The sequence below is a fragment of the Vigna angularis genome, chromosome 4 (genome assembly GCF_016808095.1).
Source record: "Vigna angularis cultivar LongXiaoDou No.4 chromosome 4, ASM1680809v1, whole genome shotgun sequence".
NCBI classification, from domain to species: domain Eukaryota; kingdom Viridiplantae; phylum Streptophyta; class Magnoliopsida; order Fabales; family Fabaceae; genus Vigna; species Vigna angularis.
In genome coordinates, this window is record NC_068973.1 from 2,857,972 (window position 1) to 2,872,888 (window position 14,917).

The 14,917-nt window shown below is 32.7% G+C and overlaps 2 protein-coding genes across 2 annotated transcripts; both read left to right on the top strand.

Moving 5' to 3' along the window:
* Nucleotides 1–382: 382 nt before the first annotated feature.
* LOC108330142 (pectinesterase inhibitor) lies at nt 383–1,124 on the top strand. The gene has a single exon (XM_017564653.2). It carries the CDS (start codon nt 431–433, stop codon nt 980–982), a length of 552 nt encoding a protein of 183 aa, XP_017420142.1. The 5' UTR covers nt 383–430; the 3' UTR covers nt 983–1,124.
* A 5,777-nt stretch (nt 1,125–6,901) lies between these two features.
* LOC108329870 (RNA-binding KH domain-containing protein PEPPER) lies at nt 6,902–13,988 on the top strand. The gene is made up of 6 exons (XM_017564228.2): nt 6,902–7,316; nt 8,377–8,632; nt 10,944–11,092; nt 11,919–12,173; nt 12,677–12,868; nt 13,514–13,988. The coding sequence occupies exons 1-6, from the start codon at nt 7,023–7,025 to the stop codon at nt 13,691–13,693; spliced, it is 1,326 nt and encodes a 441-aa protein (XP_017419717.1). The 5' UTR covers nt 6,902–7,022; the 3' UTR covers nt 13,694–13,988.
* Nucleotides 13,989–14,917: the final 929 nt, after the last annotated feature.

Sequence of the window (14,917 nt, forward strand, 5' to 3'; positions counted from 1 at the left end):
GTAAAATGTTAAATTTTAAATCAATCTAAGTGAAAAATGATAATTATTACGTAATCGAAGTCTCAATATTAGCTCTTACAGTAATTATTTTCGATTCCATTCGATGCTTCTTATTAGATAAAAATATAACTGATAATTATAGTACAACTTTTTCTATTTATAACTGATAACTGATAATTATAGTTGCAGAAGTCCATTGAGAAGCCGAAAAAATAGGGAGGAAGACATGATAATAACCACGTAAACACAAAATACAGTTAGATATTGTGCTAAAATTAAGCATTGAAGATATAACAAATTCTTAATTAAGTATGAAGAATTAAAGAGACAGTACTATAAATGTTGACCTTAGAGTTCAGTTATTCCTCGTCCTGGTCTGCAACACACAACCAAACCCAGAAGAAGAAAACCTTTTTGTTCCAAATACAAAATGGAACACTCAACAAAATTCTTCTGGGTGTTGGTTGTGTGCATGGTTGCAATGGCACACCAGGCAACAGCAGTTGAAACACCGAAAGGAAAGAATCTAATCGAGAAGGTATGCACACTCTCCGCAACCAGAAACCTGTGTGTTCAGGTTCTCTCTTCAGACCCTCTCAGAAGCCCTAACGCAGACCTCAGAGACTTGGCAATCATTTCTCTCAGGGTTGCTGCCACCAACGCTTCTGGGATCCTCGGAGAAACCAAAATTCTCATCGACGACGATAGCCTCAGCCCCGATGTTCAACAAGGTTTGGCCGATTGCAAGGAGACCATTCTCGACGCAGAGAGCCAGTTGGAGGACACCATTGCCGCTCTCTTGATTGATACCAAAACCGATACACGCCTTTGGCTCAAAGCTGCCTTGGCTGCAATCGACACCTGCGACGCCTCCATCCCCGGCGACGACGACGTTCTCTCCGTTCAGAGCGTCATCTTCCGCAAGCTCTGCAACATTGCCATCACCGTCAGCAGGCTCCTTCTTCATCCCATCAAACTCTAAAAACCTCTGCTGTGCATGCATCCATCTCTGTAACTCTTTTCTTCATCCAATCTTCAGTTGCCGTACTTTTTCTTTCTTTGTACCGCAACACAAAGGCTCTTCAAAAGATGAATAACTAACAGTGTTTCAGAAATTACACACACGTTTCCTCTTTCTCTTTTTAACTTTACGTCAACACTAACAATGGCGGTTAAAACTGTTGGTAAAGATATTGGAAAAATACCACCTTTTAATTTTAACAACGAAAATTTATTATCCGATAACTCCATGATAACATGTTTGGTTTAAAATGGCGAATCAATAATATAATTAATATATTGGGTAATAATAGGTGCATGTCTTCAGTAATTTGAAAATCAATAGATTGAAATTTATAAATAGTTAAGTATGCCTAAGTTATGACTATACATTAATACATTCGCACATTTTTAACTCACTTTATTAATCACCTGAATATTATTATATGTGGATTCCTGAATATTAATATAAATATTAGTATTGGCAGATTTTACTATATTTGGATTCCCACATATATACATACGGGAAATTAATTATGGATAGGATGCATGAAAATCAAATAAAAAGTTTTAAATTTCAGTTTGAAGAAAGTTCATAATTTTATTTCTTTATATATAGTTTAACGCAGTTAAAGCAAATTCTTTTTTTACGGAGTACCTTTTTATATTAGTAGAAAAGGAAGCCAGGGCGGTGGAAGAGCCATGGAGCCCAGGTCATTTGACGGAAATGGATGATCGTTAGGTATTGGACGGTCTACTGTCAGGAATATGAACAAATTATCATTAAAATTGGAAGATTATAGAGGCTTACTAATTCATTAATTAATTTTAATACTAAACAATAAAATATGATTATTAATAATTGAACTGTAATTAGATTGCTAATAAAAAATCTATATCATTAATATTTCAACGATCAAAAAGTTGAATTCACTTTAAGATGAGTACTTTCTACATCTAAAAACTTGAATAATTTTATTTTACATCAACTTTGCTTTAATTTTTAATTTTAATTCTTTATAAAACATTTCAAGTATAACGAAGTATAAACTTTACTTAAATATACATTTTTTTTCATAATTTAAATGTACTCTCGTAGAATATCTTTTACTTCAAGTTTGTGAAATTATTTAAATTAATATTAACAAAACTTTTTATCCATTAATATTAATAAAGATTATTTTTAATATAGTTGTTTACGTTAACACTGACAGAAATTATATTTTAATGTTATTAATTGAAAATTTTGTTTTGACTTCTCATCCGTATTGGTTGAAAAAAAATTCAGCTAATATTAACAAAAGAAATAATCATAATTAATATTGATAAAATATTTTTCTATTAACATTAAAAAATAAATTAATTATTTATAAATATTAACAAAAAGTTTATGACAATCATTAAGAAATAAAAAATAGTTTCTATTAGCGTTAGTAAAAAGTCCTAATCAATTAAAAGAGATATAAATTAAAAATTATTTATATTTTTAAATTTCACGATTACTCAACATTTTTTTTACTCAAATAACTTATTGTATATAAAACATTTGAAGTTATTTATAAAAAAATTATACTTAATTAAATTTCAAAATTTTGACAATTTTTTACGTTTTTAATTGATTTTTTTTCAAGAATTTGTGTTTTATTTAGTATAAAAATGTATGTATATTTTTCAATTAAGTTTTTCTTATTTTTGTTTTATTGTCGAGAAGAATGATGTGATTATTACTCTGTGTAACACCCCTTATAGGATATATTAGTAATAATAATAATAATAATCTTGAAGCATGAATCTTATGAAAGTGTTTATTTTTTTTTTTTTAAAATATACCACACATAAACAAACCATACACACATCATAAGTTCATACATTACAACAAACCAAATCTTAATTGTTTCTTAAAATAACAAAATCAAACGAACATAAATAAGAAAACATTATAAAAATCCCAACAAGTTTTATTTCCCGTTTCTCTCGAAGAGCTATTCCAATCCAGCTTTATCTGCAATACCATCTACTCCCGTACAAGTACGATCATCGTAGGTGGAAACCACAACCACAACATTTTAGGGTGAGTAACCAGAAATATCACATCACAAACCCATTACATATAAACTATAATAATTTCCATGATTTAATATAATTCGACACACATGACATTGCAGACTAGTCCTTCATAAAAATTGTTGTTTACTTGTAATTCGTTGTCATAACCTGTTCTCAATAACAGGCGACCCGAGTCGTCTTCCATCGCGACTTCAGACCTATCTCCCCGACTCCTCAAGGACTAACGAGTAAAAACATCGATACTACGCGTAACGATGCACTATACTCAACACGAGCCGAAGTCATTGGGCGAGACATTCACCTCCTCGCGCAGAAGAAGGTGACACTCGAATCTCAGTCTCACGCGAGACTAGCAAAAATGCTCAAAAGACAGACGAAGTTACAAATAAATAACATAGTGTATGTACCACCTCCAACAGAATAAACGTGCTCAATCACGAATTCATACATATTCTCAATAACATGTATAAATAAACCGATATTAGATCAAGAAAATAACTAACAATTCTCAATAATTGTTTTAAAATACTCCCAAAGAAATTACGGATTCATATATTATCGCCGAACGCTATTTGGACAGACACTATTTACCAAACACTATTTGGTCGAACACTATTCACCGAATGCCACTTGGACGGACGCTATGAGATCAAGCATAATCAGGCCGAACGCAACAAACCGAGCACCATAATAGATTGAGCACTATTTGGCCGAACGCTAAAAACGAGCACCACATACCATTCGGACGAACGCTAAGACCGAACACCTTACTAGACTCAGCACTATCAGGCCGAACGTTAAAACCGAGCACCACATACCATTCGGACGAACGCTAAGACCGAACACCTTACTATACTCAACACTATCAGGCCGAACGTTAAAACCGAGCAAAATTTGGACGAACGCTCGAAGATTAAACCTAGTTCGGACACTACCTGAGACGAGTACCTCCTGAGGATTAACAACATCGAGAACGGACGCTCACAATCACAATTAAACTAAGGCCGAACGTTCAAGATTCAAACCTAAGAATACCAACTTAAGGCCGAACGCTCAAGATTGCTACCCAAGAATTCCAAGTTAAGAACGAATGCTTATACTCACTAATACCGAACATTCAAAATAAACACTATTAATCCGGACACCATTTGGACGAACGTTTTGATTCTTGATAGAACTACGAACGCTTATACTCACTAATACCGAACACTCAAAATAAACACTATTAATCCGGACACCATCAATTCAGGTTTCAACCGAACGGTATTAAAATAAGCCCTGACCGAACGACATATATCAACAGCTAACCGAACGGTGCTAAAATCAAGACTTAACCGATCAGCAGAAACTAACGCTCATTAATCACTAATACCCTAAAGTCGATCGTTCAAGATTCAAAACTTAAAAATAAGCAACTTAAAACCGAACGTTCACTTATACCCAAAAACCGAACGTTCAGGATCCAAACCTAAAAGATATCAAATGTAGTTCGAACTCTTAAATCACTAAAACATCAAAACCGAACGCTCACCCAAACAAGCCCAGAACGAACGCTAGCGCTCGTTACTGGAGGATACAAGACCGAACGGTTATTATCACTGATCAAGACCGAACGTTCCAAAACTGGCTGAATTTGGTCGAGCACTATACGGACGAACGTTCCAATTTGGCCGATTCGGCGAATGCTCACAACAAATACCGAACGTTCAGAAATTGGCCGACCACTATTTGGTCGAGCACCGTTTGGACGAGCGCGCGTTTCTGCAGAATCGCACCAGGCTTTTTTCCAGAAACCCAGAAACTCCTACTTTCATCCCCAAATTCCCAAATTTGCATTAAAGAGCATAATATAACAGATCTCAAACACAGTTTAATACTTCTACAGTCTATAGAAACAGATCTAGCTCTCCTTACCTTCTACCCATCATACAATATACATGCACCATCAAACATACATATATAGTCTAATTTTTAACTACCCCAACATGCATACAGTTATATAAACCCTAGTTTCCCCCCTTACCTCTAGTTCCAGTGAGTTTCCACAACCCTTTGAGGTTCAAAGTAAAGACCAAAGATGACTTTCTTTCCTTGCGTAGCAGTGCTTCCCACAATTCAAAACTACACTCCCAACCTATGATTTAGCATAGTATCTGTATATTCCTCCACTCTCTCACATAGATTAGAGTTTATATAAGAAAAATGGTAGGGTTCTCCTCAAAGTCACAATTCACGTTTTTAATATGCCCCTACTTAACCATAGGTTTCTTTTACTTAATAACTCTACAATTTGTCCAAAACCAAGCACAACAAAACAAAACAAATCATAGAAAATCTTGCAGCACCTTTTGTCAACTACTGTCACGTTCACAACCTCAAATCATGCAAAAAGAGGAAACACAATGCTAAATACATACAAAACTAAGTATTAAACTATGTTTCCTTTCTTATCATAAATATAGTAAAATAAAAATATATTTTTATTTTACACAGGTCTTACACTCTGCATGTGTTTCACATAGAAAATAATAAATAACATTAAATTGTGATCTTTAATAAATTTTAATATTTTCAATTTAATTCATTATTATTATTTATTTTTTAAATGTTTAAAATATTTGTATTTTCAATTGGATTTCTCTCAGTAATTAGGTGACTATTTGATTTTGTAATATCAAGAAAAATACCATAAACTTGAACAATGAGAAAAAAAAAGTTACGAATTTGTAATATTTTATAACAAAAATAGTTTTGTTTTCATTGATTTGATTATTTAATGTTTGTTTTATAATACGAAATAATGTTATCTTATTATATACTATATAGATATTATTCTTATTTTAGTGTGCATAATTTCTTTTTCAATTTTACCGGACTTTTTTTTTAAATTCAAAAAATTATTCATAATAAAAAATATTTTTCAATTTTATCTTTTTAATAATCATTTATAAAATTCAATATCATTAAATATCATTAAATAAATTAATCTTAATTAGTAATTATAATTACTGCAAGAAAACATAAACTATTATTTATTATAGATAAGAGTGTTTACAAGATAATTAATAGATTAATCATTTATTATTGTACTTATTATTAGATAATTCAACCGTTATAATGTCTTCTGCATACATATCAATTTTCAATTCAAAGAAATGAGTATTTGAAATATTTCGATAAGAAAATGTGAAATAACTTGTAATGTTTGAAGTGTTAGAGAAATCCTTTGCAAGATGTATTCGATTTTATAAGAATATTAGTTATTTTTATAATTATTTCTAATAAAAAATATTTTATAGTTTAATTAATTTTTGCTAAAAAGAAATAGACACACTATACCATACGTAGGTAGCACATGTATTTGAAAACTTCAACTTTGTACTGTTTAATTTAATTATATCTTGTTTGAAACTGCAAAATTAAAATTAAAAGATGATGCCACCTCAATTTAATGTAACAGAAAACTATCAATAAAACCAAAATCTTCAATTAAAACTTAATTTAAATTTCACATATATATTTATGAAGGACTTAAATTTTAATTAAATACTCTTTAATTTTTCATATAAAGACATACAAGTAATAAGTAATATGATATAAGGTAACTCCTGTCACTCTAATTATAAATTCACTCAAATAACAGATATTTAATTAAAAAATATAAAATTTATAATTACTTTACAAATTAAAGAACTCAATAAATTATTATCTTTAACATTTCTTAAATACATCGACATAAAATTTACAAATTGATATTTGTAAGACTAAAACATGGATTTAAGGAAAAATGTAAATAAAAAATAAAATATATAAATTTAAATTTGAGGATTAAAGACTCCATTAACCAAAAACAGAAAACTCACAGTGAAGCTAAGCAATAGAGGGAAGCTCCGGTGTGTTCATTTTCCTTCAGACTCTCAAGACCTTAACTTCACAACCCTTTTCGTCTCTCTCATATGGCCACCGCACAACCACTCCAGAACGGTTCCGCCGGCAACCTACTAACACCGGACCATGTCTCCGCCGCACAGCCACCGGCCGAGGCGGAGGCTGACACCACTGCGGCGGCGCCTCCTCCGGAGAGGAGGTGGCTAGGGTGGCCTGGGGATTGCGTATTCCGTCTCATCGTGCCAGTGGGGAAGGTTGGGAGCATCATAGGGCGCAAGGGAGAACTGATAAAGAAGATGTGTGAAGAGACACGATCTCGCATTCGCGTTCTTGACGCTCCTCTTGGCACTCCTGATCGAATTGTAAGTCTCAATTGCACCTAATCTCTCCCTCTGTCTAGGGTTTTCATATCCTTTTTCTTTTTCGAAATTTCAAGTTGTATGCTTTTATTCCAACTCTTTCTAGCACCGCGAAAGTGATTGATACCCTAGAAGTAGTCGCTTTTGTTTTTGTGCTTTCTTCACTGCTTCTTCTGTTCCCTTCCTTTAATTTCCATGCTAATGTACCACCAAGCGCGTGACTGTTCTCGCTCAATCAGTTGTTTCAAGTTAGGATTATTGTAATTGCATTACATGCTACCCTAAACTCGAGGTTCAATACGGTGAATGATTCTACAGTCTCTGTGGAAAAAATTCTATGATAAGGCGGTTCTACTTCTCTTATTTAGGAAGCCATGGTGTTAAAGTATGTAGTTGATTTTTTATTCTGTCAATTGTATGTTTATTTCAATTTCAATACAGTAGAAATCAAAATTCGAATTTTAGGGTTTAATTAGCATTGTTTTCAAGTTTAATTGCCATAAAGTTCAATAATTTTCAATTACATGACCATCCGTAGTTGAATGATGGTGAACCGATTCTGATTACATTCAGTGACATATAGATATAATTGTTTCCGTTTTTTGTCTGGTCTATTTGTTCTTTTCGTTGGGTTTTTCTGCGTTCTGCTTTACTTATACCTTCCTCACATTAAGTGTATATTTTAGTTGGTGTTATATTTTGGGTTTTATGTTTGCTTACGTTGTTCAACTTCAATTTTATCATTACTTCATTACTATGTGTCCGTGTCTTTCTTTCCATGTCAAAGTGTTGCTTTTTATTCTTGTTCATGTGGATTATCAGCATGACTCCTGTATAGAATCTTCAAGCGTATGTGCCTAGAATGTTATTTAGTTTCCTATAGAAAGTGAATGGAAGCTAACTCTATGGTTCAGTTGCTTTCATGTTGTTGTTCAAACGAGAAATGTATGCATGCACATCTACTCTTTTGTATGTCTTCCTTTGATGATGGACTCTATATATTTGTGTATTAGTTTCTGTTTTATACTTAATTTGTTTTCTTTTTTTTTTATATTTCTCATAGGTACTTGTATCCGGGAGGGAAGAGACAGAGGCAGCCCTTTCCCCTGCAATGGATGCGGTGATAAGGATATTCAAGCGTGTCTTTGGATTATCTGAAATTGATTCTGAGAATAAAGAATCTACTGCTGGTCTTGCATTTTGTTCCATCCGTCTATTGGTTGCATCGACACAGGCTATTAGTTTGATTGGAAAGCAAGGCTCGTTAATAAAATCTATCCAGGAGAATACCAGTGCTTCTGTTAGAGTGCTGTCAGGAGGTATGCTTCCTATTTTCTGCATGGATATAATGCAATCATTTGGGTTTCTTCTGCATGCGAATCCTTTAATGCGCACAGACACATATTATGGGGGTATTACTGTAGAAAAACATTGATGTTTAAGGATGTCCATAATTGTAGATGACAATTTATTTTCTATGTCGGATACTTTCTTTTTATGATTATTGTGTCAGAGATATTGTATGCTACCACTACTTTTATATGGTTAGAGAATGATTTTACCAATGTTTCTTTACTAAGAAATTGCAGTTAATGTTTGCTGCTCTCATTTGTTTATTTGAGTTATGTTGACATTTTCATCTTGGCTGGAGTGACAGTTTTCCTTCAAGGTAGATTGCAAGATTTTGTCTTTGTGATCATCTATTGAGAAATTTAAATGAGTAATTAATTATCTGTCTATTGATTAGTCATGAATGTGTGCCACAGCCATACTGTCAACTTCCCTAAATTGTTTTTCTTTTCAAATATTGCATGTGTATGTTAAGTATTGTAGAAGGTAAAGAGCGAAGTACAGTTCAAGGTAATAAAGGGGTGCTTGGAAGAGCTTATTTTAGTTTATGAAAATATCTGGAGCCCCAGAAGTTCTTTACAACTTATTTCAATTAGCTTTTTGGTGTAGCTTATCAAAATAGGCTATCTTTGAATCGTTCTTGTCATTCTCAACGTATTCCATCTTAAAATTTCTCATTTATGCAACTCTCACCTTTTTTTGTTCTCATAGCGACCAACATTCACAACTCTATTGTATTATTGGATGTATAGCAGTAAATAAAACTTGTCTGAGTTTGGGAGGTATTTTCTCATCACAAATAACCTGTAATCTCTTTTTCCATTTTGGCCATCCCACTTGTATTGTTGTGTGATTTTCTCATTATTTTGTAATATGGACTCTAGATATTTAAACTTAGAAACTTGTGGTATGACCTCTTGACTCATTTTTTTTTAGTTGTATCTCTCTTGTCTCTTGTTAAAATTGCCATGCATATGTTGTCTTCAACTTAAGTGACCTTTTGTTTCTGAAGTCTGTTTCCAAAGCTCAAGTTTAAAGTTAACTTCGCTTGGTTCCTTGATCAAAATTATATATCATTCACAAAAAACATACAATTAGGGAAATTGTGTTCTGAGTAAGTACGTTCAAAATTAGATTAAAGTTAAACAAGGACATAAGGTTGAGGCTTGATGTAAACTTATCTAGTTATTCCTACAGGGAAGTCCCAAGTCTCGTCTCTTGGAGTTTTGGCACTAGTAGTTACCACATGTCTTGTATATCCACAGTATAAGCCATTAAAAAGGAAAACATGTTTTAACATCTTTCACAAGTCAACAGACTTCTTTTTGCACCTGCTCATAAGTTTCTTCAAGTTAATAAAAATCATGTATGTCCCTTTCTTTTTTGCTCCGGTATCTTTCTATCATCAACCCATGCAAAAGATAAATTACTATTGTTATAGACCCTCACAGCATAAAACCAAATTATTTCTCTGCAATCCCCGTTTTTGTCTTAACTATGCTCTCAATCACCTTTTTCCTTATTGTTATAATGTAACTCATAAGTTTCATACACCTATAGTTTAAGTTATTCTAAATATTTACCTTGTTCTTAAGTATAGGAACTAAAATACTCTTCCGTCCCTCATTTGACATTCTCTTATATCTCAAAATCTCATTGAATAGCTCAGAGATTTGAATCATGTCGTATTCTCCTATACACTACCAAACTTAAATAGGAAGACCAATTGGATCAACAGCTCTTTCATTGTCTATCCTTTTGAGGGCTTCTTTGCTTCCCCAGGTTAAATTCTACAATAGTAAGCGAACTTTTGTTCTTCCTCTTGGATTTCTCCTCCATACTAGGAGCAAATATTTGCCCATATTTGAAAAGCTTACAAAAATAATTCTATTCTCACTCTTTGATTTTTTGATTTGTGACCAGAACTTTCCCTTCATTCATGATATATCTTGATCCAAATCTTTTTGTCTTTCTTTTTGTATATTAGCAAGCTTATATATCTTAAACTCTCCATTCTCTATATTGAGATCTTTGTAAAACACATCTAACATTTTAAATCGCAATATTCCTTTAAATGCAATATTACTGTTCCCAGATTATAATAAGACCTCTTCCAGACTATTCATTTCTTAAATTCCATATTTATTGTTATATCTGGGTGCAATAAAATAATAATCTGAATGCATCTTTTCTCTTGTTTCACCATAGCACGGCTTCCAGTTTGCATGCAATGATTTAAACTACAATATATTATTTTAATGGCAAATCATTTTCATGAAGATGAGGTGCAATTTTATGCTACTGCGGATGAGAGGATTGTGGAAATTCAGGGAGAAACCTTGAAGGTCCTTAAAGCTCTGGAAGCAGTAGTTGGCCATCTGAGGAAATTTTTGGTTGATCACAGCGTTCTTCCCCTGTTTGAGAGAAATGTAAGAAGGTTTCCATATAAGATATGCACTGAATTGTGCAGCTTTGCCATTTCTTCAATTTTTTAGTTTTCTGATATGTTTTGCTTTTTCTATTTTGGAGGTTATTTCACCCTTTTTGAAATCTCTACTCATGATGCCTTTTTTAGGTAGTATTTTCTTTTACTATATGTTGGAGTCAAGAAGTAAAATACTGAATTCTGACTTTCTTAACTAAGTAAACTCTTGTTTTGTTGCTTTCAAATCAAAGATTTTGGTTGTTTAAAATACTTTATTGGTATTGAGGTGGCCCAATCAAGGAAGGCATTGTGATATCACAGAGAAAATATGCTTTGACATTATGAAGGAAACAAGCATGACTGAGTACAAACCCATTGATACTCCTATGGATACAAATCAAAAGTTAATGGCTGATCAAGGTGAACCGTTTTCAGATCCTTAGAGTTATAGGCCACATTAACTACAAATACAAGTTTCCCCTAATTGTATCCTCCTGCAAAGCACAAGGAATAACATCCTGAGACATATTGCCTTTTACCAGTCTGTAAGACAGTAACACAACTTACATATCACTATAACTTTCATATCATATTAGTTTCCTATAACTGTCTAATCTGAAATTGATATAAAAGTAGCTCTCTAGTAGCTTCCTAACTTAGAATTATAACTTCCAGAATCAGACTTTGTTATTTATGATGTATATTCTCTGTTTTGAGCTGCCACTGTATTCTTGTTAATATGGTGACAGTTCACTAGAAATGTAAGATATATTATTTTCTGATTTTGTCTATATACTTATACTATTGTACTTGATTTCTGTGTTGTTAAGTTCAATGCACCAATCTCGCAAGATCGTCAAGCAGAGGCCTGGTCTGACAAGTCATTGTTGAATAGTACTTCACGTACCAGTGTATTTCCCGATATGCCTCTTCCAACAAAAAGGGATTCTATCTTAGCTGAGCGTGAAAGTCAATTGGACTCATTGCTCCCTTCTTCCACCATGTCTCTCTATGGGCAGGATTCTTCACTTTCTGGTGTTCGTTCTTCTGCCCTAGGCCGTGTTAGTGCTCCTATTGTTACTACGGTTAGTTATATTCCCCTCACATGTTTTCTGTTGATTTTCTTGCATGAAATTTACTTGGGAAAGAGACTGGTATATGTGATTGCCTATATTTTGTTTAGTTTTACTACTTGTTCCAAAATAATCTGTTTATTTTTTCAACCTATTGCGAAAAGATTTATGTGTATGTATCTATTTTGTCAAATTTCACTACTTATTGCAAAAGAATATATCTATATCTATGTATATACATATGTGTGTGTGTATGTGTATTATGAAGTTTTACCCGCTACAAAAGAATATACATCTGTGACTGTTTATCGGATGATGATCTGGCTCTATGGCTGGTTATGATGTGGGTGTTTAAAATTTGTCATAGCATATAATTTTTATTGACTTCTTCTGTAGTAAGCTAAAAGCAAACGTGTGCTCATTCTTCAGTCTATATATTTTGTTTATTTATCTCTTCTGTTGATTTGTTAATAGTCACTGTACTCTTCATTCACCCAATTATGCCCGCCTTTTAGGTAATACAAACAATGCAAATACCACTATCCTATGCAGAAGACATCATTGGTATTCAAGGGACTAATATTGATTACATTCGTCGCACCAGTGGTGCTGTATTGACTGTGCAAGAGAGCAGGGTGCCTGATGAAATCATTGTAGAAATAAAAGGCACCTCATCTGAGGTTCAAACAGCGCAACAGTTAATTCAGGTAGGAGACTTCAGAGGGCCTTTTCTCGCAAAGAATGCAGTTATATATTTCTGTTTCTGTTACCTCCTGTATGATTATCATATTTACATAAGCATATCTGCACGGTCAGATGTGGTGTTTGTTGGTATTTATGCACGGGGCGGTCTTATTTTTACATCTGACCTAGTTGCTCTTTCTGTAGCCACTAGTCCTTCATTTAGTAGAATTCTTTAGGATCACTCTCGCTATTAGCTGTTTTCCTCTTCTTCATCTTCTTGACTGAAGTCTTTTATCACTTGGGTGTTACTTGATAGTGCGATGTGAGGATTGAAAGAATAAGTTCTATTAATAGTAGAGAAGTAGGAAATGAAAGATGATTACGATTGTTCTTGTAGTTCTTTGTGAATATGCAAGAGTAGAGGTCTCATGCAAGCATGGTAATTTTGGTTTCAAATAACTCTGTATAAAGTTGGAACATTTTAAAGACATCTTGCAGTGTCACTATTTTGTCGGAAGTTCATAGTTGGTTTTTTCACTTCATCAGTTCAACCTGAGATTTTCACAGGACAAAATTAAGCATAAGTGTGAAAATTTGATATTATATTTTCAGAATAGTTGATTACTTTAGCTTTTGCTCACAGAAATTCTTTCCCATCTGCATTGCAGGATTTTATAAGCACTCACAAAGAACCTGTCAGTATGAATTACGGCAGGTTAGATGCAGGTTCGAGGTCTTCGTACTCTCAATTGGGCACTGCATCACGCCTCCCATCTTCGTTGTCATCACAACCATACACAGGTTATGGATCTTCTGGTTTAGGAGACTACAGTACTTTCAGGCTTTAAATTGATTTATGGCAAGGGTACTCCTTTTAGACCAATTTCTTTCTAATTGGGTCTGATTGGAGGCTAGTAACGCTTGCATATATCATGAAACCTCAGAAGAGCTTGTTTTTATGTATTTCATTGATATCATCTTGTATCGTGGTTAATTTTAGAGAGGTGGCCAGTAGATCAGAATTTTTACAGAAAATGTAATCAAATGTCATTTAGCCATTTTGACTATTTTGTTTTTGTTAAGTGCGCATGTGGAGCAGCTGCGATATCAAATATCTTTATACTATTTGCTAAGTATGTCAAACGTGTACGGTCACATTAGTTAATTAAGTAATTAGTTTTGTTAATTATGTTTATCTGAAACAAGAATGTTTTTTTAAATGTGATTCATAAAAATATTTTAGTCATAAATTGATTTTATGATAACCTATTGATGATATGTTTGTTGAGTTAAAACATCATTTGAGTACTTTTATCATATGTTAAATTGCCAAAACTTTTACAAGTTTCAAATAAATAATTCAAAATTCTCGCGTATTTTGCTTGTATACAATTTAGCAATTTATTATGTTCCTGAGGTTTCTGCAACATATGGACATTTTTTTTAGGTCTGATCTCACGGCTTGATTCTTTACGCACCTTCATTACACTCCTGTATGTTTTAAAATTCCAATTTTATCACGTAGTTATCATTTTCATCGCGAGTTCCGAAATGCACTATTTAAAGACATTTTGAAGGGCATAATTTGGAAAAATTTGGATTGTAGATTATATATTCCAAAATACAAATTTTGTATTCTGAATTATATATTTCAGAATTTAATATTAAATTTGTACTAGAATGGATATTTCAAAATACAACATTAAATATGTATTATATTATAATAGATATACACAACAAGTAAAATATGCTTAAATAAATTATCATACTTAATCCACTAATATGTAACAAGTCATAATTAATTATAAAATTTATAACTTTCCAAAAGGTAAATTAATTTGAGTTATCTCACTTTTAACTTAAATGTGACGAGGCAGTCCATACTGATTTGAATCATCTTCGAACAAAACTTTTTTGACGTATATTAGATTAGATCCTTTTTTTTGTTTGACCTAAGTTGGTTACTTAAGATTGATTTTGTTCATATACTTATAAATTAACTCATTTTATAAAGTAATAATTATATAAAACAAAATAAAGAGTCTTAAAAATTGCCACTACGAATGCCACTA